The sequence below is a fragment of the Hyla sarda genome, chromosome 2, assembly GCF_029499605.1.
Source record: "Hyla sarda isolate aHylSar1 chromosome 2, aHylSar1.hap1, whole genome shotgun sequence".
NCBI classification, from domain to species: Eukaryota; Metazoa; Chordata; class Amphibia; order Anura; family Hylidae; genus Hyla; species Hyla sarda.
This window is the reverse complement of record NC_079190.1, coordinates 346,517,657-346,539,544: the sequence shown is the minus strand read 5'-3', so window position 1 is coordinate 346,539,544 and position 21,888 is coordinate 346,517,657. Positions and strand designations below refer to the sequence as shown.

Below are 21,888 nucleotides of genomic sequence, written 5' to 3'. Positions count from 1 at the left end.
TGGGGTGCAGAGTGATCTGTAATCTAGCTCATCCTTGGTGGCACAATTGGACTGCTGTAGTCACAGGTATGGTTGATTCTTCAACTACAGGATTGTAAACACAAGTGAGTAAATTATTGGATTTATATCACATAATATCCCGCTTACTGGCATTTTTAAAGCCTGAAAACTCTGTTTACCATGGCACAAACTGGGATCAAAACTGCACTTGCTGTATTCTGAGTCCTGTATTAGTTCAGCAAGTGATAGATCAGCGACAGATCTGCTGTCCCTTACTCACTGCAGTATCATGTAATCATAAGTGATGCAGCTTTCCCTGCCTTACAAGTAGGAGGTAAGGAACAGTGTGAAGCTGCATCTCATGGATTGTGTATATACACAAATAGTATGGACAGTAAGGGAAGACTTATCAAAACCCGTGCAGAGGAAACAGTTGCCATAGCAACCAGAGAATGTTTTTTTTTTTTTTTAAGGCCTCTTAAAAATTTATCGGATTGGTTGCTATATCCACTTTTCCTCTGTAGAGATTTTGATAAGTCTGCTGTTAAGTGTTAGTCTGGGGAGTTTCATCTGCAGCTAATCATTGTAGGGACTTGCCTACAATATTACTGCGCTCTTAAAGGAGAACTCCAGACCATAAAAATTGTCCCCCATATTGCCGGCAGTAAAAAAAAAATAAAGATGTACATACCTTCCTCCGCTCCCACGGGGCCTCCGGTAACCGTCTCCGCCGCAATCCACTTCCTGGTTGCCGGTGGTCAGATGAATCAGCAGCCGCAGCGCAGTCCGACTCGGCCGACGATAGGCTGAGCGGCAGTGTGAAAACGCTTCAGGACACAAAATTCTTCACTACACCGGCACCTGCGGCCGGGGCCGAAAACGTCACACTGCCGCTCAGCCTATCGCCGGCCGAGTCTGACTGCGCTGCAGCTGGTGATTGGCTGATTCATCCGGCAACCAGGAAGTGGATTGCGGCGGAGACCGGAGCCGGTTACCGGAGGCCCTGGGGGAGCGAAGGAAGGTATGTACATCTTTATTTTTTTTACTGCCGGCAATATGGGGGACAATTTTTATGGTGTGGAGTTCTCCTTTAATGTCTTAGGATATCTTCAGTGGCATTTTAGGGGTTCAGCTGCAGGATGGAGCTTGGTAGGTGGTAGACAGTGGATTTGATAGATGCATCTGTTACGAGCGGAATAGGAGATATACCTACAAGGAACACTGCAGATAATGAGAGGAATGTATGGGTGCACCAAATTACACTGGTAGTGTTATTGCTGGTGAGGCAGCATTATACATTTAAAAATAAATAGCTGGAGTTCTTCCTTAAGTTGGGAGGTGACTAAAATATGTGCATTTAAGCAGACCAATCTACAATAAGATCTCAGCCTTTTGGTTTTATGGTGCTGGTCTGTCATCTTGCTGCTCTTTTCCATGACATTTTTATTTTTGTAGCAGGGATTGGGTCATTAAAATTGTTGCCCTCTTTAATTCAAAAATAATAAAATTGTCGTGTTTTTTTTTTTTATTTGTCTTGCCTAATTATTTTTAGCCATTTTTACAGTATGTGAAATGCTCAAACACTGTACGGTCCTGTCATCTTCAGGGGATATTCCAGGAGAAATAACGAAAAACTTACACTGATAGCTCTGGTTACTCAGGCTAAATCCCTAGTAAAAATGCTCTGGTGAGGTTAACCTAATCTGTGCATATGACTGCCGCAACCTATCCCCTAGCCTCAGCACTCAACGTCACTGGGGGCTCTGGTGCAGCAGTAGTGGACCACATGCAACCCAAGGGGTGAATAAAGTTAACTGAACTCCTTACTTTAGTTAGTAAGTATCTGGGCTAAGTGAGGCCTACTGTTCAGACTTACTAGTGTACTTAAAGGGTACCTCTCATCAAATAAACTTTTGATATATTTTAGATTAATGAATGTTGAATAACTTTCCAATAGCATGTTAATGAAAAATATGCTTCTTTCTATTGTATTTTTCCCGATCAGTCCTGTCAGCAAGCATTTCTGACTCTTGCTGGAGTCCTAAACACTCAGAGCTGCCAGCCTGCTTTGTTCACAGCCAAACAGGCTGTGAACAAAGCAGGCTGGCAGCTGAGTGTTCTCCTTTGTGAACAAAGCAGACTGGCAGCTCGTAGTGTTTAGGACTCCAGCATGAGTCTGAAATGCTTGCTGCCAGGACTGGTAGGGAGACCCCTAGTGGTCATTTCTTCAAAGTGGAAAATTAAATAGAAAGAAGCATGTTTTTTAATAACATGCAATTGTGAAGTTATTCTGCATACATTAATCTATAATATATCAAGTTTTTTTGATGAGGTACCCTTTAAGTTGAACCTGGTGGAGACTAAAGTACTGAGACAGAGAATAAAAGTTGGTATTTATTTGACTGAACGTCCTGTGGTCTGTTTGGATGGATTTGAAAACGCCTTGATAGATTTAATTTACTGTAAAGGTAGGGTCACACGTAGTGTATATGCAACGTGTTTTATGCTGCATTTTTAGATTTGAAAAATGCTGCTTATTTCCATGCTAGCAAAGTCTATTTGGGGACATTTTATCATTGTTGCTTTAAGTATATTTTTTTTTGCTTATGTGCTACATATTTATCATACTATCGGAGGGGGTTGATAAATTTGAAGCACAAAAGCAAAACAAAAAAGTCGCAGCTGAGACTTTTGTGAGACTTTTTTTTGTGACTTTAAATTTCCTCACGTAAAGGTTTTTTTTTTTTTCGCACATCATTAATACCTGACCACTGCAAAGTGAAAAATAAAATTTGCTCATGTAAGGCTGTAACTTTTTACTTAAAGTCTCACAAAGTGCTTAGGTTGTGACTTTTATAAACAAAAAAGGCTCTAAATACATTGATAAATGTCCCCCCTATGAGAGTAAGGGGGGGGGGGCATGTCACATTTAGGAAGCCCCTATGGTGGCAGAAGAGCAAAAAAAAAAAAATACATGAATACTATTTTGGAAACGACACCCCTCAAGGAATGCAACAAGGGGTACAGTGAGTCTTAATACCCCACAGGTGTTTGACAAATTTCTGCTAAAGATGGACATGAAAATGAAAAATTGGATTTTGTTCACTAAAATGCTGGTGTTACCCCAAATTTTTTATTTTCACAAGGGTTAATAGGAGAAAAAGCCTCCCAAAATTTGTAACCCCATTTCTTCTGAGTATGGAAATACCCCATATGTGGATGTAAAGTGCTCTACGGGCAAACTACAATGCTCAGAAGAGAAGGAGCTCCATTGAGCTTTTGGAGATCGAATTTGGTTGGAATGGAAGTAGGGGGCCATGTGCGTTTACAAAGCCCCCCCGTGGTGCCAGAACAGTGGATTCCCCGCCCTCCCCCCATGTGAACCCATTTTGGAAACTACATCCCTCACAGAATTTAATAAGGGGTGCAGTGAGCATTTACACCCCACTGGCGTTTGACAGATGTTTGGAACAGTGGGCTGTGCAAATGAAAAATAATTTTTTTTTATTTTCACGGACCACTGTTCCAAACATCTGTCAGACACATGTGGGGTGTAAATGCTCACTGCACCCCTTATTAAATTCTGTGAGGGGTGTAGTTTCCAAAACGGGTTCACTGTTCTGGCACTATGGGGGCTTTAATTTCGGACACATTCTCTTTCCAAAATCCCAATGGTGCTCCTTCTCTTCTGAGCATTGTAGTTCACCCGCAGAGCACTTTACATCCACATATGGAGTATGTTCTTACTCAGAAGAAATGGGGCTACAAATTTTGGGGGGCTTTTTTTTTTCCCTATTCTCCCTTGTGAAAATGAAATATGTAGGGTAACACCAGTTTTTTAGTGAAAAAATGTTTTTTTTCATTTTCACATCCAACTTTAAGGAAAATACGTCAAACCCCTGTGGGGTGTTAAGGCTCACTATACCCCTTGTTACATTCCGTGAGGGGTGTAGTTTCCAAAATGGGGTCACATGTGGGTATTTATTGTTTTGCGTTTATGTCAGAACCGCTGTAAATTTAGCCACCCCTGTGCAAATCACCAATTTAGACCTCAAATGTACATAGTGCGTTCTCAATTCTGAGCCATGTTGTGCTCCCGCAGAGCACTTTTCATCCACATATGGGGTATTTCCATACTGTGGAGAATTTGCATTACAAATTTTGGGGGTCTTTTTTTCCTTTTACCGCTTGTGAAAATTAAACGTATGGGGCAACACTAGCATGTTAGTGTTAAAAATAAAAAATGTTTACACTAACATGCTGGTATAGACCCCAACTTTACCTTTTCATAAGGGGTAAAAGGAGAAAAAGCCCGCCAAAAATTTGTAACGCAATTTCTCCCGAGTACGGAAATATGTGGCACTAAACTGTTGCCTTGAAATACGACAGGGCTCCAAAGCGAGAGAGTGCCATGCCCATTTGAGGCCTATTTTGGGGATTTGCATCCACCACCAAAATACCCTACAGCAGTGTTTCCCAAACAGGGTGCCTCCAGCTGTTGCAAAACTCCCAGCATGCCTTAACAGTCAGTGGCTGTCCGGCAATAGTGGGAGTTGTGTTTTCAACAGCTGGAGGCTCCGTTTTGGAAACAGTGCTGTACAAGACGTTTAGTTTTTTTTTAATTGGGGGGGCAAACCTCCAGCTGTTGCAAGACTACAACTCCCAGCATGCACTGACAGACCATACATGCTGGGAGTTGTAGTTATGCAACAACTGGAGGCACATTGGTTGCGCAACACAGTTTGTTACTTAACTCAGTGTTTCGCAACCAGTGTGCCTCCAGTTGTTGCAAAACTTGAACTCCCAGCATGTACAGTTTCTCAGTGCATGCTGGAAGTTGTAGTTTTGCAACAGCTGGAGGCACACTGGTTGCGAAACACTGAGTTAGGACACAAACTCTGTTTCACAACCAATGTGTCTCCGGCTGTTGCAAAACTGCAGCACTCAGCATTCATTGACAGTCGAAGGGCATGCTGAGAGTTGTAATTTTGCAACAGCTGGAGGCAAACTGCTACAACTCTCAGCATGCCCTTTGGTAGTCTGTGCATGCTGGGAGTTGTAGTTATGCAACAGCTGGATGTTTTTCATAGAAGAAATGCGCCTCCAGCTGTTGCATAACTACAGCCCCCAGCATGCACAGACTACCAAAGGGCATGCTGATAGTTGTAGCTGAAACTCCAGCTGTTGCAAAACTACAACTCCCAGCATGCCCTTTGGCTGTGCATGCTAAGAGTTGTTGCTAAGCAACAGGATGAGGTGAACAGGCCTCACCTCCTACTGTATCCTGCCGCCGGGACCCCTGCCGCCGCTGCTGTCACCGCTCCTGAGGGGACCAGGGAGAGGTAAGAGACCACTGCTGGCCCCGATCGCCGCCCCGATCACTGCCCAGCAGGGGAGTGATTGGTCGGTCGTTCCGACTGATTAATCACATGATTGTGAGGTGGCACCCATGCCACCTCACTCCTGCTGGGTAAGGGTGAATGGGGCTGTTCACCCTTTTTTTTCCGGGTCACTGGGTCACCAGAGACCCGATTGACACAAAATCGCCGCTCTGAATTGGTCTCAGGACCCCCCCCCCCCCCCCCAGGGGTTTGCACAGGATGCCTGCTGATAGATATGGCAGGTACGCCCTAGGTCGTTAAGTATCAATGAGACAGGGCATACCCATATGCCCTGGGTCCTTAAGGGGTTAAAAACAATGGTACTGAAACAGAATTCCTGAGTGGAATTTTTCTGCCAGATTCTGCACAGAAATTACACCTTGTAAACATGCGCAAACACTAAAAGCAGAAAGTCCATCGGAGGCATTTATCTTTTTCTGTGCAGCAGCTAAACTTTTAAAAATGTTTAAAAAAGACTATTTAGAAGATGAAATATATCAAGAATAAAAAGAAATCAATGCAAAGGTGTCCACGGCCTTTACCTGTATTGTCCCAGTGGGTTCTTTTTATTGTGCTGTGAATTCGTCATCTAACAGTTATTTTGCACCAGAAAGCTATTTCTCCTTATGCCATGTTGTGGCCGGGTTATAGAACAACTTTTTGTACCCAAAAAAATAAAAAGAATCTTGTTTAGAACTTAACAAAATGAGTCTGAAAGTAAGGCCCATCATGCAGTTCAGCAAGTGATACAATACAGTTCTTTTTGGCACAAACTTTAACTTAGATAGGAGGCAAAAAAGTGGGCCAAAAGTTCTGGTATACAATACTGTATACATGTTATTAATGTTATGCACCAGTGTTCCCTTTGCTATTGATGCTTTGCTGCACCATCACATGACTGCGGCACCCAATCAATGGCCCCAGCAGTCATTAAGAAAGAAGGGAACACTTTATTATTTTAACTCTTTATAACTTCCTTGGTTGTTTAACCCTTAGATGACACACGGTGCACATGTTGCGGTCAGGGTGTATGAAGCGAGCTTCACAAGCTAGACGTGCTTCATGTCCTGTAAACGCACTAAAGTCCGACATTAACCCTTTAGGTGCTGCGATCAAAGTTGATTGGGGCATCCCCCAAATTTGCCAAATTGTATTGTATTGAATTTTTCAATTTTGTCCCACAAATAATTTGTTGTTTGCTTTCACCATAGAGTTTGTGGTAAAAGGAATGATGTCATTACAAAGTACAACTGGTAACACATAAAACAATCCCCATATGGTCTTGTAGGTGCGAAATTTCAAGAATTCTGGTTATTAAAAGGCGAGGAAGGAAAAAACGAAACCTGCAAAAATGAAAAATCACTGCGTCCCCTTAGGGTTAATTAATGAAGTGAAGGTTAATGTCACAGGTGGGGTGGTCAAGGGTAGTCAAGGGCAAAGACAGTTTTATATGTGATTCCCTGGAAATTCAGAGTAGCTGGGAGGTTAACACTTTATTCCCTGATAGTCTAAAACTGTAGGATTTCCAGGTGTGTAGAACAAGGAGAACTGTTAATAAAACAGCTCTGCTATCTCCTGTTCTTAGAAAGTCAGCATTTGATCTATCTTGCGCACTGCTCTGGTCCGGCTCCCGATAGGTAATCATTAACTGACTCTTTATTGTTTTGGTGTTTACAGAAGTGTATCAAATATTGCAATCTTATTGAATACGTGCTAAGAAGGGTATTTCTGGCTACATTTCTGCTATACATTGAGGCAGCGGAAGATTATAAAGACCTGTTAAACAGTTGGCCCCAGTGACTGATGTCCTTACTGCTGAACGATGAAGAATGAACACTGGATGATAACGTTACAGAAGGTGTTCTACCCAGCCTTGGTCATTATTGGGATCCCATGTAAGTAAATATTGCGCCAAACGGTGTTCTGATATCTTTGGGCTTCAAAGGGACATAGTAATCTTACTTTGCTTCAATAAGTACACTTGAATTTGTTCTATTGCTATCCTAGTGCTTGGTTACCTACCTCTATATGAAGAATATGTAAGTAGGGGCCATTGCCCATTGCAACCAATCAGATCACTTCTTTCATTTTAAACAAGGCCTCTGCAAAAATGAAAGAAGCAATCTGATTGGTTGCTATGGGCAACTGGGCAACTTTTTCCTCTGGACAGGTTTTGATAAATCTCCCCCCATGGGAGGAGATTTATCAAAATCTGTCCAGAGGAAAAGTTGCCCAGTTGCCCATAGCAACCAGTCAGATCGCTTCTTTTATTTTACAGAGGCCTTTTCAAAAAATGAAAGTAGTCATCTGATTGGTTGCTATGGGCAACACAGCAACTTTTTCCTCTGGATAGGTTTTGATACATTTTCCCCATGGTGTTTGTCCATGGCCCTTCTAATGACATTTATCTATGGCCTCTCCTAGTATAACAATAACTATATAGACCACAGATACCTTTCGCTGTGTATTCTCTTTACATGTACTGTGTGCCACATCATTTTCTGCCAATGCATTTACTGACTGGGTCTATTACAGGGTATGTGATTAACTAGCTTTACTATTAACTACACTATTGCTGGTGCATATGTGACCTGCTGGTGTCATTTGCATATATTTGCATACTTTGCACATTGTATGTATTTGTGGTTTAAGGACATCTGTTTATCAACATAATGGCCCTCATTTACTTGGAAAATCGGGTTGTAAGTCTATGTTGCTTTCTTACCCGACTGCTTTTTTCCCCTGGTATTTATTATTATGTCGCATCCTGTTTGTCGCACGTGGGTTTTGTAGGTTTTGGTTTCCAACTCCTCTGAGTTGTCGGGAAAAAATCCACAACAATTCAACAAATTCGGGTTGGAAACCTTTATAAATACGTGGGAAAGCTCAGAAATGTCGGGTTACGCCCCTTTTTCGGGTTTGGAAGAATCCACATCGGGTCCGTCGGGAAAAAAATGTTGCATCGTGTCGCAGACTGGCGCACGATGTCTGCGACATGTCGCAGACAAAGATGTGCCAAAAAAAAACAACAAAACAAGTCGGGTTTAGAATAGTAAATGAGGGCCAATGTTGTGCTATTTTTGTATCTTTGTGGACATCTGCGTATTTGGGTGTTGTACATTAGTGCAGTATTCACACTTTATAAAGTTATATCTAGTAAGATCCTTATATTTGTCATTCTTGTCCATGGACCATATCCAGAAACAGAAGCGGGACTGTAACCCTGAGTTTTCAGTTAGGACAGCTCACCTAAGGCGGACATACCCAGGTCCCTACTGTTGTAGCTTCATACCTACATGTAGAGCACACTGTATCCTCTACATTGTAGAGCACACTGTATGCTCTACATTGATGTAATTGTCCTCTATCTTGGGCCACAAACCAAAGTGCAGGATGATCTAGCATAATATTGTGGCCCCTTACTTAGCTGCTTGATCTTGTTTATTTATGATAACTGTATTTATTCTCCCCTGATGACACCATAGCATCATGGTAGAAATGCGTTGGGAGTTACAGAATAATATAATGCATATGATGTTGGAAGCAGCATACTGTATACAGTGATTCTTATACCATCATTGGTACTGTGGACATTCGCTGGTCTTAACCCATTAATTTGGTGTTGGATACTTTGAGCACCTTTTTATTTGGTATGGTGTTGCTTTTATAATAATTAGAATAAAGGTTATGTTTTATGCCCCCCCCTCGCATCAACTGTTAGGTTGATAATTACATATCATTTTTAAGCCAGGAGCATGCATAAGCCTCTTGCAGGCTACTGGTAACTACATGCAAGTACTGTTGATTTGTCATTCTTATTATGTTTTTATGGAGAACATATAACATAACTGGTGTTATTCCCTACTGCAAAGGCAGCTACTTAATGCATTATTGTGTTTTGTCATAAATATATATAATCTATTTCCTATAGGTGGTTTTTATATTCATTGTATTTTATAAATATCTATTTTTCAATATTTTTTTTATCATTTTCAAGATTATTGAGTACACCTAATATGTAGTAAACAAGTCTTGTACTAGATATCAGTATTAATACATTTGAAAATAAACCAAAAGCACATAACTATTATTCCCTTTTTTAAATTTTTTTTTTGCTCAAACAGTTTTTCATATTTAATTTTTCCTTTCCTTCCTTTTATATTAGATAATCATTGGTTTAATATGTTGTTGGAGAGCTAGGCACTCTTTCTCCATACTGCCTCCACCCTGCTAAAGACAGGCTCCATTGAAAGTTTACTGGCCCAAGAAGTGGGGAGAAATAGCACTTAGCTGAGCACTTCTTCCTGTTCATTCACACAATTGGGGGGCATCTCAGCACCTGGACCCTGATAGATAAAAACTTTTCAATTGTCTGCATGTCAAGTGAAAAGTTTTCTGCAATGTCAGTAAAATTTTAAAAATAAACAAAAAAATCAAGCAGATAAATCAGGGGTTAACTCTTAGTTCTTGATATAATTATTAACAAGCCTACAAATATAAAGAATATATAATATCACTTAAAAATACTTTGACTTAGTTACAATTTTTAAGATTATTTTAGAAAATCTTTTATGTTTTACAGCAAATCTACTAACTTTCTTGATTTTCTGGAGAAGAAATTGTGGACTTTCACCCTCTTGTCGTTGTTACATGATGGCAATGGCTGTGGCTGATACAATGGTCCTCATCGAGATCGTCATTCTTGAGTTAATCCTGAAGTATTATACTATAGAGCCCTTCTGGAGTAGAGAGCCTTGGTGCATGATCCGGGATGTGCTCAATTATGGCGCTTACAACACTTCCGTCTGGCTTGTTGTCTGCTTTACCATTGAGCGATTTGTCGCTATCCGAGCTGTCTGTGTCAAGCCCAAGATGTGTACTAGAAGATACACACTCTACCTTATTGCGACTGTCTTCTTCTGTGGCCACTTGATGTCTGTTCCATATTTTTGGTCAAATGAGTCAAAGCCACTGAATGGGACTAATGGATTCATATGTGTTTACAGTGCTCGAATGCCAAAGCTCTACGTGGATGGTTTGGTATGGTTTCAGAACACTCTCGTATACATCATACCATTCATTATCATCTTTACTCTCAATGGGTTCATTTTAAAACAGATCAGTCAAAGCAACAAAGTGCACACTGAAATGCAGCAAAACCGCAAGAGTTTTTCAGCATTTGTTATGGTGAAGAAGCAGCGGGTAAAGTCCATGGTGCTATTGGTGACCATTTCCATGACCTTTTCCTATCTGTGTTCTACACGATTTGTTACCCAAATTCTTATCAAAACAGTGCACTATAAAATAGATAGAGCAGACTATAGCCAAAGCATTAACATTGCTGCAGATATCGGCACCATGCTTGACCTCACCAATACTGCAGTCAACATGTATCTCTATGCTTGTACACAGTCAAGATTCCGGAAAGAGATTATACAGATGGCAAAATGTTTGACAGTCCCTTGTAAACATGACAAATTGCAAACTAATATTCCTGTCATATCTCGCATGTTGACCTAGAACCAAAGAATTCTGTGTCATCCACACAAAACAAAGCTGCCTCTAATTCCTTTTGTTTTAAGAAACCCCTCCAACTTTTATTTTAGCAGCTTCTTATGTCTTACTTTAAGCAGTAGTGTTAGTATAAACAGAGGCTTTGAAATGGTCTTTAAAAAGTTCCGCCAGCTAGTGTTGTTCTGATTTGTGCCATTACATTGAGTTTTTTTTAGTTACAATGATAAAAGTGTACCTTCAGCCAAAATAAAAATCTTTACCCTGGGTTTTTGTATGAGCATGTTCTTTGGGTTCTACTTCCCGCATGCCACTATAAGTCAAGTTTAATGCCCTACCATGGTCAGCCCTTTCAAGTGGTATAATTTAAAGCTCCTGTGCAAAATCTTTAAAAAGGCCCCCACCTCCTTTGTGCCATTTATAATACACTATACAATCTACAGCCTGTGTGAGTATCATGTATAAAAACTTATCAAGTAAAAACTAAAGGAAAAATAGCCAGCACAACAACCTAATACACAGGTGCCCGCTGCTGTGGCAAATACAAAATGTACAAAAAAGAAAGTTGCAACAGCACTCTTGGTCAAAAAATGGAGGAGACATTTTGATCAAAAAGCTAAGAGACATTTTGATCAAAAAGCTAAGAGCCTCCATTTTTTGACCAAGAGTGCTGTTGCAACTTTCTTTTTTGTACATAAAAACATATGCCCTTTTAGATTGCAGACTTTTAGATTGCGGATGTCTGACTGCTCAAACCCTCCGCAATCTCCTGCATGGGACCCCGGGTCCCCCGGGGAAGGGGCGTGTCAACCCCCGCACAAAGCGTTGTATGACACGCCCCCTCAATGTATCTCTATGGGAGAGCAGGATAGAGCCAAAGGCTGGGACCCCCCCCCCCCCCCCCCCTGCGATCTAAAACTTATCCACTATCCTTGGGAAAGGGATAAGTTTTATACATGATAGTACTCCTTTAGGGATTTTCTCCTCAGGTCCACAACCTGAGCTGGTGAATCACATCCTCCTCTCCCTGCTGTTATCTCTAACACCGTGAGAGCAGAAAGTCTGTATCAATATGTGTAAAGGAAAAGAACAGCGGAAGGCACTAATAGTGCCGTAAATCCCAATAGATAAATAGAAAGAAGTAACACAAGAGTAGCTGATCTAAGGTGCAGGGTGCTCACCTTTGCATGTTGTGTGGCAGGCACAACACTGTAAAACATTTTAGATTAGTGGAACAAGGATCTGCAGGCCACCGGTACCCATTCCTCTCAGGAGCAGTGCTCGCGCAGCCACAAGCTGATTTTCCAAGGAGTGTTCCTGCCAGAACTCTCCAACAAAAGGTTTTCTACTACTAGTTATTCATAATCATAATCAGGTTTTGATATGTCGTTGTATGACTACTTCTGTATGTTTTTATCATCCCTGTACCCTTGTATCTTCTTATGTCTGGAAATTTTCCAGGCTCATATTAGTTTGTAAAAAAAAAATTTGTAAAATCTAATAAATTGTTTATAAGAAAACAGGTGCAGAGAGCAGGATCCCGAAACACTATGATTTACTCTGAAATGCTCTGGTGTTTTAGAAAAAATCTAGTTTAAAAAAGCTGCCAGGACCTGCTCTTTGGAATCCCTCAGTGACGGTGGGGCAAAGAGCGGCAGCAACTTTTTTTAAATCATAGATTTCTTGGACCCTGCTTCCTGCCCATGTTTCACTCTACATAAACAGGTGACAGGTTCCCTTTAAGGGTATGTTCAGTGGAAATTACGCAGCGGAAAATCTGCTGTGGACAGACGAGAAGAGCCCAACCCTTTTCAAATACGCAGTGGGAAACCCGCAAATAAATCCGCCTGTGTTAACGTACCCTAAAGGTGTTATTCCGATCTGAGACATTTATGGGTATCTCTGCAAATGCCGCTCAGCAATTCACTGGCTAGAAAATTGCCAATGGCTAAAAGGGCATGTAGTGTTGTTAGAATTCGGCAGGCTGGATGTAGATCCTCTGTGTCAGCGAGGGATTGGCGTGGACCGTGTCGGTGGACCGGTTCTAGGTTGCTACTGGTATTCACCAGAGCCCACTGCAAAGCGGTATGGTCTTGCTGCGGCGGTAGCAACCAGGTCGTATCCACCGGCAACGGCTCAACCTCGCTGACTGCTGAGAAGGCGTGGGACAGAAGGACTAGACAGAGGCGAGGTCAGACATAGCAGAAGGTCAGGGCAGGCGGCAAGGTTCGTAGTCAATGGTGATAGTAGAAGGTCTGGAAACACAGTTATGGCAAACACAGGAAACGCTTTCTCTAGGCACAAGGGCAACAAGATCCGGCAATGCTGGGAAGGGGAAGTGAGGTTATATGAGCAGGGAGCAGGTGGAAGCTAATTAGACTGATTGGGCCAGGCACCAATCATTGGTGCACTGGCCCTTTAAATCTTAGAGAGCTGGCGCGCGCGCCCTAAGGAGCGGAGCCGCGCGCGCCAGGACGTGACCGGGACAAGTAAGTGGATTTGGTGCCAGAAAGTTAAACAGATTTGTAAATCACTCCTATTAAAAAATCTTAATTCTTCCAGTACTTATTAGCTGCTGAATACTACAGAGGAAATTCTTGTCTTTTTGGAACACAGAGCTCTCTGCTGACATCATGACCACAGTGCTCTCTGCTGACATCTCTGTCCATTTTAGGAACTGTCCAGAGCAGCATATGTTTGCTATGGGGATTTTCTCCTACTCTGGACAGTTCTTAAAATGGACAGAGATGTCAGTAGAGAGCACTGTGCTCGTGATGTCAGCAGAGAGCTCTGTGTTCCAAAAAGAAAATAATTTCCTCTGTAGTATTCAGCAGCTAATAAGTACTGAAAGGATTAAGATTTTTTAATAGAAGTAATTTACAAATCTGCTTAACCCCTTAACGACGCAGGACGTATATTTACGTCCTGCGCCGGCTCCCGCGATATGAAGCGGCGATGTGTGGTATTAACCCTTTAGAAGCGGCGGTCAAAGCTGACCGCCGCTTCTAAAGCGAAACTGAAAGTGACCCGGCTGCTCAGTCGGGCTGTTCGGGACCGCCGCGGTGAAATCGCGGCGTCCCGAAGAGCTGACCGGACACTGGGAGGGCCCTTACCTGCCTCCTCGGTGTCCAATCGCCAAATGACTGCTCCGTGCCTGAGATTCAGGCAGGAGCAGTCAAGCGCCGATAACACTGATCACAGGCGTGTTAATACACGCCTGTGATCAGGATGAGAGATCAGTGTGTGCAGTGTTATAGGTCCCTATGGGACCTATAACACTGCAAAAAAATGTAAAAAAAAAAGTGTTAATAAAGGTCATTTAACCCCTTCCCTAATAAAAGTTTGAATCAGCCCCCTTTTCCCATAAAAAAAAATAAAACAGTGTAAAAAAAAAAATAAATAAACATATGTGGTATCGCCGCGTGCGTAAATGCCCGAACTATAAAAATATATCATTAATTAAACTGCACAGTCAATGGCGTGCGCGCAAAAAAATTCCAAAGTCCAATAAAGCGTATTTTGCTCACTTTTTATACCATTAAAAAATGAATAAAAAGTGATCAAAAAGTCCGATCAAAACAAAAATCATACCGATAAAAACTTCAGATCACGGCGCAAAAAATGAGTCCTCATACCGCCCCGTACATGGAAAAATAAAAAAGTTATAGGGGTCAGAAGATGACATTTTTAAACGTATACATTTTCCTGCATGTAGTTATGATTTTTTCCAGAAGTGCGACAAAATCAAACCTATATAAGTAGGGTATCATTTTAACCGTATGGACCTACAAAATAATGATAAGGCATAATTTTTACCGAAATATGCACTGCGTAGAAACGGACGCCCCCAAAAGTTACAAAATGGAGTTTTTTCGTCGATTTTGTCGCACAATGATTTTTTTTTCCGTTTCGCCGTGCATTTTTGGGTAAAATGACTAATGTCACTGCAAAGTAGAATTGGCTACGCAAAAAATAAGCCATAATATGGATTTTTAGGTGGAAAATTGAAAGGGTTATGATTTTTAAAAGGTAAGGAGGAAAAAACGAAAGTGCAAAAACTGAAAAACCCTGAGTCCTTAAGGGGTTAAAGGAGTAGTCCGGCACGCACTTTTTTCATTTTATCCTGTCCGGGCTGCAAAATAAAAGAAAACACATTTTCTCTTACCTGCCAACAAGCCCCGGAGCTCCGGTACAGGTGTTCGGTCCCCAGGCTGTATTCTTCTTACTTGCTGTTAGCCCGACACGTCACATGGAGCTTCAGCCTATCACTGGCCGAGGCGGGACATCGATGCGGCCGGTGATAGGCTGAAGCTCCGTGTGACGTGCCGGGCTAACAGGAAGTAAGAAGAATACAGCCCGGGGACCAACCACCTGTATTGGAGCACCGGGGGCTCGTTGGCAGGTAAGAGAAAGTGTGTTTTCTTTTATTTTGCAGCCCGGACGGGATAAAATGAAAAAAGTGTGCGCTGGACTACTCCTTTAACTTTCTGGCACCAGTTGATTTAAAAAAAAAAAAAAGTTTTCCACCGGAGTACCCCTTTAACAGTGAGATGGCGCTTGAAGTCAATGTCTTCTTTTGTTAGTCATGGTTACCTCCAAAATGGCATGATCAATCATTATTGCTTTGCATTAAAAGGCTTTACAGGCAAGGACATTGCTGCTCGTAAGATTGCCCCAAAATCAACCATTTATTGCATCATCAAAAACCTCAAGGAAAGAGGTTCAGTTGCTGTAAAGAAGGCTTCAGTGCCCACAGAAAGTCAAACAAGTGCTGGGAACATCTCCTAAAGACAACTCAGCTATGGGAGGAGCAATTTAGGAATGACTAATGCCTTTTTCAGCATGATGAGGCAGTATGTCACAAGGCAAAAGCGAAAAAAACACTGATATTTAGGGTTCATGGGCAGGAAACTTCCCAGAACCTGAGGTAAACTCTCAATAAATAGGTGGATAAACTCCAAACACTGATTAGGCAAGAAAGCTGGTATCCAGCATGCCAGGATGAATTGCATAAGTATTGGGGGAAAAAAGGGACAAAACTGTAACTGTAAATGTTGAGTCTTTGCATAAATGTATTTTTAAATAAAAGTCTAAAAACATATAACATGCATATAATTGTACTTCAGTAACCATAGAAACATATAATCAAAAGATCTAAAAACACTAAAGCAGCAAACTTTGGGATCAATATGCGGGTCAATGTTAAAGGAGTACTGCAGTGTTAGACACTGACCGCAGGGGGTTAAACCGCTGGGACCCCCTCGCGATCTCCTGTAGGGGGACCCGGCATTGCCTCGGCTCTGCGCGGCTAATGTGCATGTCATCAACCTCACTGAGGTCAACGGCACACCCCTTCATACAGCTCTATGGGAGAGGCGGGGATGCATGAACGCTGCATCTCCACCTCTGCCATAGAGATACATGGAGGGGGCGTCATGCTGTGGCCGACATGCCTCCTGCACAGGAGGGCCACAGGAGGGCCGAGTTGGGCCCATACAGGAGATCGCGGGGGGTCCTGCGGATAGGGGATAAGTGTCTAACACTGCAGATCTCCTTTAAAACTTTTGCCCATGACTGTACTTTATTTTTCCAGCTGAATGTTAGTTTACTTTTTGGCAGAAATGATGACATACTGAATTATATAGACTACACAATGCATATTTAGTACCGGATACATAAAATATAAAAGAAGGGTGTACTTTTTCCCATTACTGTATATATGCAACTATAAGCTACATTTCTGTACGATATGTTATAAAGGAACTTAGGCAACATTTTGGAACTGTAGGTGTATGTCCTTATGGTTCCATATTGCACTCACTGCCTGAGTTTAGTCATTTGTCTCATTGTACATATCACTTTAAGTTGTCCTGTACTAAACTGCTTTTACATTGTCTGGACATACACACATTCAACAGCCATCTACAAATGAGCCAGCTTTCAGACAGGCCAATAGAACTGCCTATTTTCATGTAAACACCATAATCAAATGTCACATCAAAGATGCAAAGACGTAATTGTAAAGATAAGGAATAGTTAGGTATTAACTATTTTACAATGTGTGTATTTGAGAAAGGATTTACTTATATTGGATTAAAATACCCATATTTATTTAAAGTCCTTATTTCATTGACTTTGTCGTACTCATAATTTTACAAATACATTATAAATGTTTGCTTGGGTTGAGTTGTAAATCTTAAATGTTGAAATATTAATTTCTGTTCCACTTCAGTATAATGAAATGCTTCCTTGTTGTCACTGTCATCTGTTTTTACTCTTTATATGTTGTGTCCAGTTACTATTATTGTAGCTAGTAAGGCAGGTACACTGCACATGGCTATGCAAACCTGACAGTGATCATCTTGATTTCGGACACTAACATCTTTCAATTGGTCTAGTTATTAGCCAGTGGACAAGAATCCGTTGGTTGAACATGCAAATTGGGCTATATGCATGACCTGGACGCAGGATGACTGGTCCCAGTCAGGTACAGTGGACAAGATGCCTTCTTGTACATTTGTAAACTAAAAACTAAACTAAAGGTACCCATACACCTTAGATTTAAAGGGGTACTCCAGTGGAAAACAATATTTTTAAACCAACTGGTGCCAGGAAGTTAAACAGATTTGTAAATTACTTCTACTTAAAATCTTACTCCTTCCAATACTTATCAGCTGCTGTATACTACAGTTCTTTTCTTTTCTTTTTTTAATTTCTTTTCTGTCTGACCACAGTACTCTCTGCTGACACCTCTGTCCATGTCAGGAACTGTCCAGAGCAAGAACAAATTCCCATACCAAACCTCTCCTGCTCTGGACAGTTCCTGACATGGACAGAGGTGTCAGCAGAGAGCACTGTGGTCAGACAGAAATTCAAAAAGAAAAGAGCTTTCTCTGTAGCATACAGCAACTGATAAGTACTGGAAGGATTAATATTTTTTAAATAGAAATAATTTACAAATCTGTTTAACTTTCTGGCACCATAAAAAATAGTTTTCCACTGGAATACCCCTTTAAGTTGATAAAAGTGAAAGATTGCAGTCAAAACAATTTCTTGGGTGAAATTTAACAACAAATGATCATCTAAGCAGCCATCAACCATGTTGGAAATTGGGGATTTTCCTAGTCCTTGGTGATGGAAAATATAGGTTTTATTAAAGACAGGAGACGAACATTTTGCTAATTCGTCTTTACTACTTAGTCATAGCAGCAAGGTTTAACAATAGGTATTTAGAAAAAAAAACTGACAATATGCAAAACAGGAATGCAAACGACAGCCAATCAGTGTCCAGTACAGGTGATATAAGGAACAGACCATTGACACCCTTCCTCTTTGATGCGAGGAATAAAGTATAAATAACAATTCCAGTATAGTAGGTATCAGTAAATACTAACAACAAAATGTCCTACAGAAAAAACTTTTTAATAAAAATTCTTGGTAAAGAAGGGACTTGAAGATCGACGACTTTATCCTGGGGAAGATTCAGTCAGGAGTATCATGAACTACCAACATCTTGCAGGTGAGAATAGGGATCCGAAACGCAATCCAACTTGCCAGGAGAAGTTAAACTGAAATGTGAACATATGAGAAGAGTGAATAGTACCGGGTAGGGTTATTAGGGAGGGATAATGTTCGTCTCCTGTCTTTAATAAAATCTATATTTTCCGTCATCAAGGATAGGAAAATCCCCAATTTTATTACAAGGCAGGAGACTTCACATTATGCAAGTTTAAAGCTATAATAATTCAATAATTAGTAACAATTAATGATGTAACAATTAAATATATACAATAATTAAATAACAACCATAGAGATATGGGGTTCAGATCTAAAATAGAATGTTTTAAAAAGTGGATTGTAAAGACCAATGAACTGCCTTCATAATATCTGATAAGGATCCACCTGCCTGACTTAATTTAGTGAACATACAGCAGAGTGAGCTCCGAATATGGAAGTGTCAATACCTGCTAATGACATGGTTTGTTTCATCCAACGGGCCAGAGTAGGAGAGGAAACTAGACGTTGACTAGAGGAGAGATCTCTAAAAGGAGCGGTCTTTTGTTCGTAAGCCTTAAGACAAGGAACAACACAAAGGATTTCTTGAATAGGGAAAGATGGGTAAAAAATTGATTGAAGATTCGTTTTAATCCTCCTATAGATTGAAAAGGTGACTCCATTAGGTGAGAATTGTCTTTGAGAAATATCTAGGGCTCTTATGTCTGAAACTCTTTTAATAGAGATGAGACATAATGAAACTGTGAGTCTGAAAGACAAAAATTTTAGGGAGAGAAGATTATCATCTCCCCAAGATTCAAAAAGGTCAAATATTAAATTAACGTCCCATGTAGATTGTTTTTTAGGTAAAGGAGGACGTCTGAATTTAATACCTCTCAATAATTTACAAATTAAAGGGTGTTTTCCAAGAGACATAGCATGAATGGGAGCATGATAGAAAGAAATAGCTGATCGGTAAATGTTAATGGTCCAATATGCCTTACCTGAGTCAAAAGCGGCTGCGTGTACAGGATCCAAATCCCATTGAAAGCACCAATCAGACCAAATCTTTAAGGGCTGTAAGCAGGTCTGGTACCTGGGGCCCAAGCATCTGCGGGAATGTCTCTAGTTGATTGAGAAAAGTTTGAATCTGGTTCTGTTGACCTGAGATAAACCAAGCTACAAGAGTCAATAGATTGGATGTGACAAGAGGATGAGGATTCCTGAGGGGATCCTGAAGGATTAGTGGAGGAGAAGGTAATATCCGAGGAAAATCTATCATCATTCCCAATATTTGGATATCTCTGTCCATTTTAGGAACTGTCCAGAGCAGCATATGTTTGCTGTGAGGATTTTCTCCTACTCTAGACAGTTCTTAAAATGGACAGAGATGTCAGCAGAGAGCACTGTGCTCATGATTCAGCAGAGAGCTCTGTGTTCCAAAAAGAAAATAATTTCCTCTGTAGTATTCAGCAGCTAATAAGTACTGGAAGGATTAGGATTTTTTTTAATAGAAGTCATTTACAAATCTGTTTAACTTTCTGCCACCAGTTGATTTAGAAAAAAAAATTCCACCGGAGTACCCTTTTAAGTACATATGGATGCATTAATGCTACCAAAAATGCAAAGGGCTCTCTGGGCCCATCCTCGGAGTATATGTATGTCCACAGGAGTACCTGAAGAGATTGATTCCTTCAAGAGATCCAATTTTCTGGTTAATGGGCCAAGAAGGTCCAAAAATCTGTCTTGGATGGTTCTAAAAGAACGATCCACCCCTTTTTGGGGATTTTTCCCTGATTTGTTAAGCTATTTCACCAGGGTGGTCCTAGGACATTTTGTCCTTAATTTGCTCTGAGTGGCTCAATCCACTCAAATATTTGGCCACTTGTGGATGTAGTGTCCACTCTCCTGACCTAGGGTGTTTAATGTACCCCGGGTCGAAAAACGGTGTTCCGGTACTTTCCAGAATGACCAATTTCTGGTCCTCTGTGTCCAAAATCCTCTGAGATGTCTTCATAGGCGGAACTGCCTTCTATATAGGAAATTTCCGCTTCCTCAGAGGAAGATTGGCTTGGGGATTCATTGTATGAGTCTGGTTTAGACTGGTGTGAGACTCTATGAGCCCGTTTTTTTTATCAACCTCCTCATGGGTGGAGGGTAAGGGATACTTTTTTGGAGGCTCAACAATAGTGCTTTTACAAAAAGCTCTGCAATCATCCTGGTCCTTTTTCAACTTCTTGTGGCGTTTTACATGAGGACCATTAGAAAAATGCCTTTTTTGGGAGGCTTTCCCTGACTTCTTCTTTCCCTGAGACATTTTTGAAGTTGAGTCCTCTGCCGACCAAAAGTGGTCAGAAGGAGTGGCAGGACCCGATTTAAGGGATTTCTGAGTAGTATTGCGGGAAATGGCTAAAGCGACTTATTTAGCTTTAACATCAAGTATGTTAGACATGGCAGTACGTACCGCTGACTGGACAGATTTTGAGACGGACTGTCTACCATAGACTGAATAAGACTCTTTTTTTTTTTTCTCTCAAATTGTTGGGATTCAGCCATTTTGGTGGAGTCCTCATTAGCCATTGTATATTATGTATATATAATGTAAATAGATTAATTTAATAAATTAACATATTATGAATGAAATAAATAAATACATTTATCTTGGTCCTATCAAATAATTATCATATAACAATGGGGAAAAATTTATTTATAGATAATGAATAAATATATAAGGATAAAATTATAAAATATTAGGGCACAGGTGAGAAATGAAGATATGAGGCAATATCTGAAAGAAAAAAAGAAATACAATATATTGAAGAGACAATATACAAACAGTCTACTAGATGGCACTATGAGATTGGCAATGGAGGTGTAATAACCTGAGCTATGTAATGCCGAGATTGATATAACAAGCGTCCGACCGAACAAAGATATCCTGCGCTTGAGGGAGTCTGTGACAGAAATGATGGAGACAGGTTTGTTAGGGGAATTTGAAGCGCGCCAACAGCTGATCGTCAGCGGCGGCGCGTGATCTTGCGAGACTAATAAGAAAACGGTGGAGGAATACAAGACAGTGACACAGTAAGTAAAGAGAGGTAAAAATATTGCCAAATAACGGGTGGAAACCGGATTATAATGATAAAGCAGAGGTGGGGTACTAATATGAAGTATAAGAGAAGGAAATATGGGAAAGAAAATTATAAATATATTGATAGACATATGAATAAAAATAACAGATGAAGTGGTGAATAAATATTAAATTTAATTAATGTAAGGGGAAATAAACAGGTTTAATGAACAATATATATCAGAATATAGAGAAAAAATAATCCCCACATAACCTATGTGGAGAAAAATGATTGACAGTACTTAACCTTCATGCAGAGCAGCAAAGAAGAGGAAGGGTGTCAACGGTCTGTTCCTTATATCACCTGTACTGGACACTGATTGGCCGTCGTTTGCATTCCTGTTTTGCATATTTTCAGTTTTTTTTCTAAAT

The 21,888-nt window shown here is 40.7% G+C and overlaps 2 protein-coding genes across 7 annotated transcripts in view; one reads left to right on the top strand and one right to left on the bottom strand.

Annotated features, from left to right (window-relative positions):
- The window catches only part of TMEM183A (transmembrane protein 183A), a 33,731-nt gene extending 22,537 nt beyond the window's left edge, over nucleotides 1-11,194 (top strand). Inside the window, exons 9-11 of one of the 5 annotated variants that reach the window (XR_008888912.1) lie at nucleotides 1,607-1,654; nucleotides 7,056-7,276; nucleotides 9,964-11,194. Coding sequence is in view for 4 of the 5 variants with exons in the window: in XM_056558215.1 (XP_056414190.1) it covers nucleotides 7,204-7,276; nucleotides 9,964-10,901 (1,011 nt within the window). In the remaining variant the exon portion in view is untranslated. Of the gene's footprint in view, nucleotides 1-1,606; nucleotides 1,655-5,323; nucleotides 5,343-6,891; nucleotides 6,911-6,937; nucleotides 7,019-7,055; nucleotides 7,277-7,651; nucleotides 7,918-9,963 lie in introns of those variants that run through there. The other 4 variants (XM_056558215.1, XM_056558217.1, XM_056558220.1 and 1 more) reach the window with 4 other exon arrangements.
- Nucleotides 1-21,888, bottom strand: part of LOC130356531 (ras and Rab interactor 3-like) — a 100,902-nt gene that overhangs the window by 878 nt on the left and 78,136 nt on the right. The window lies entirely within an intron of this gene.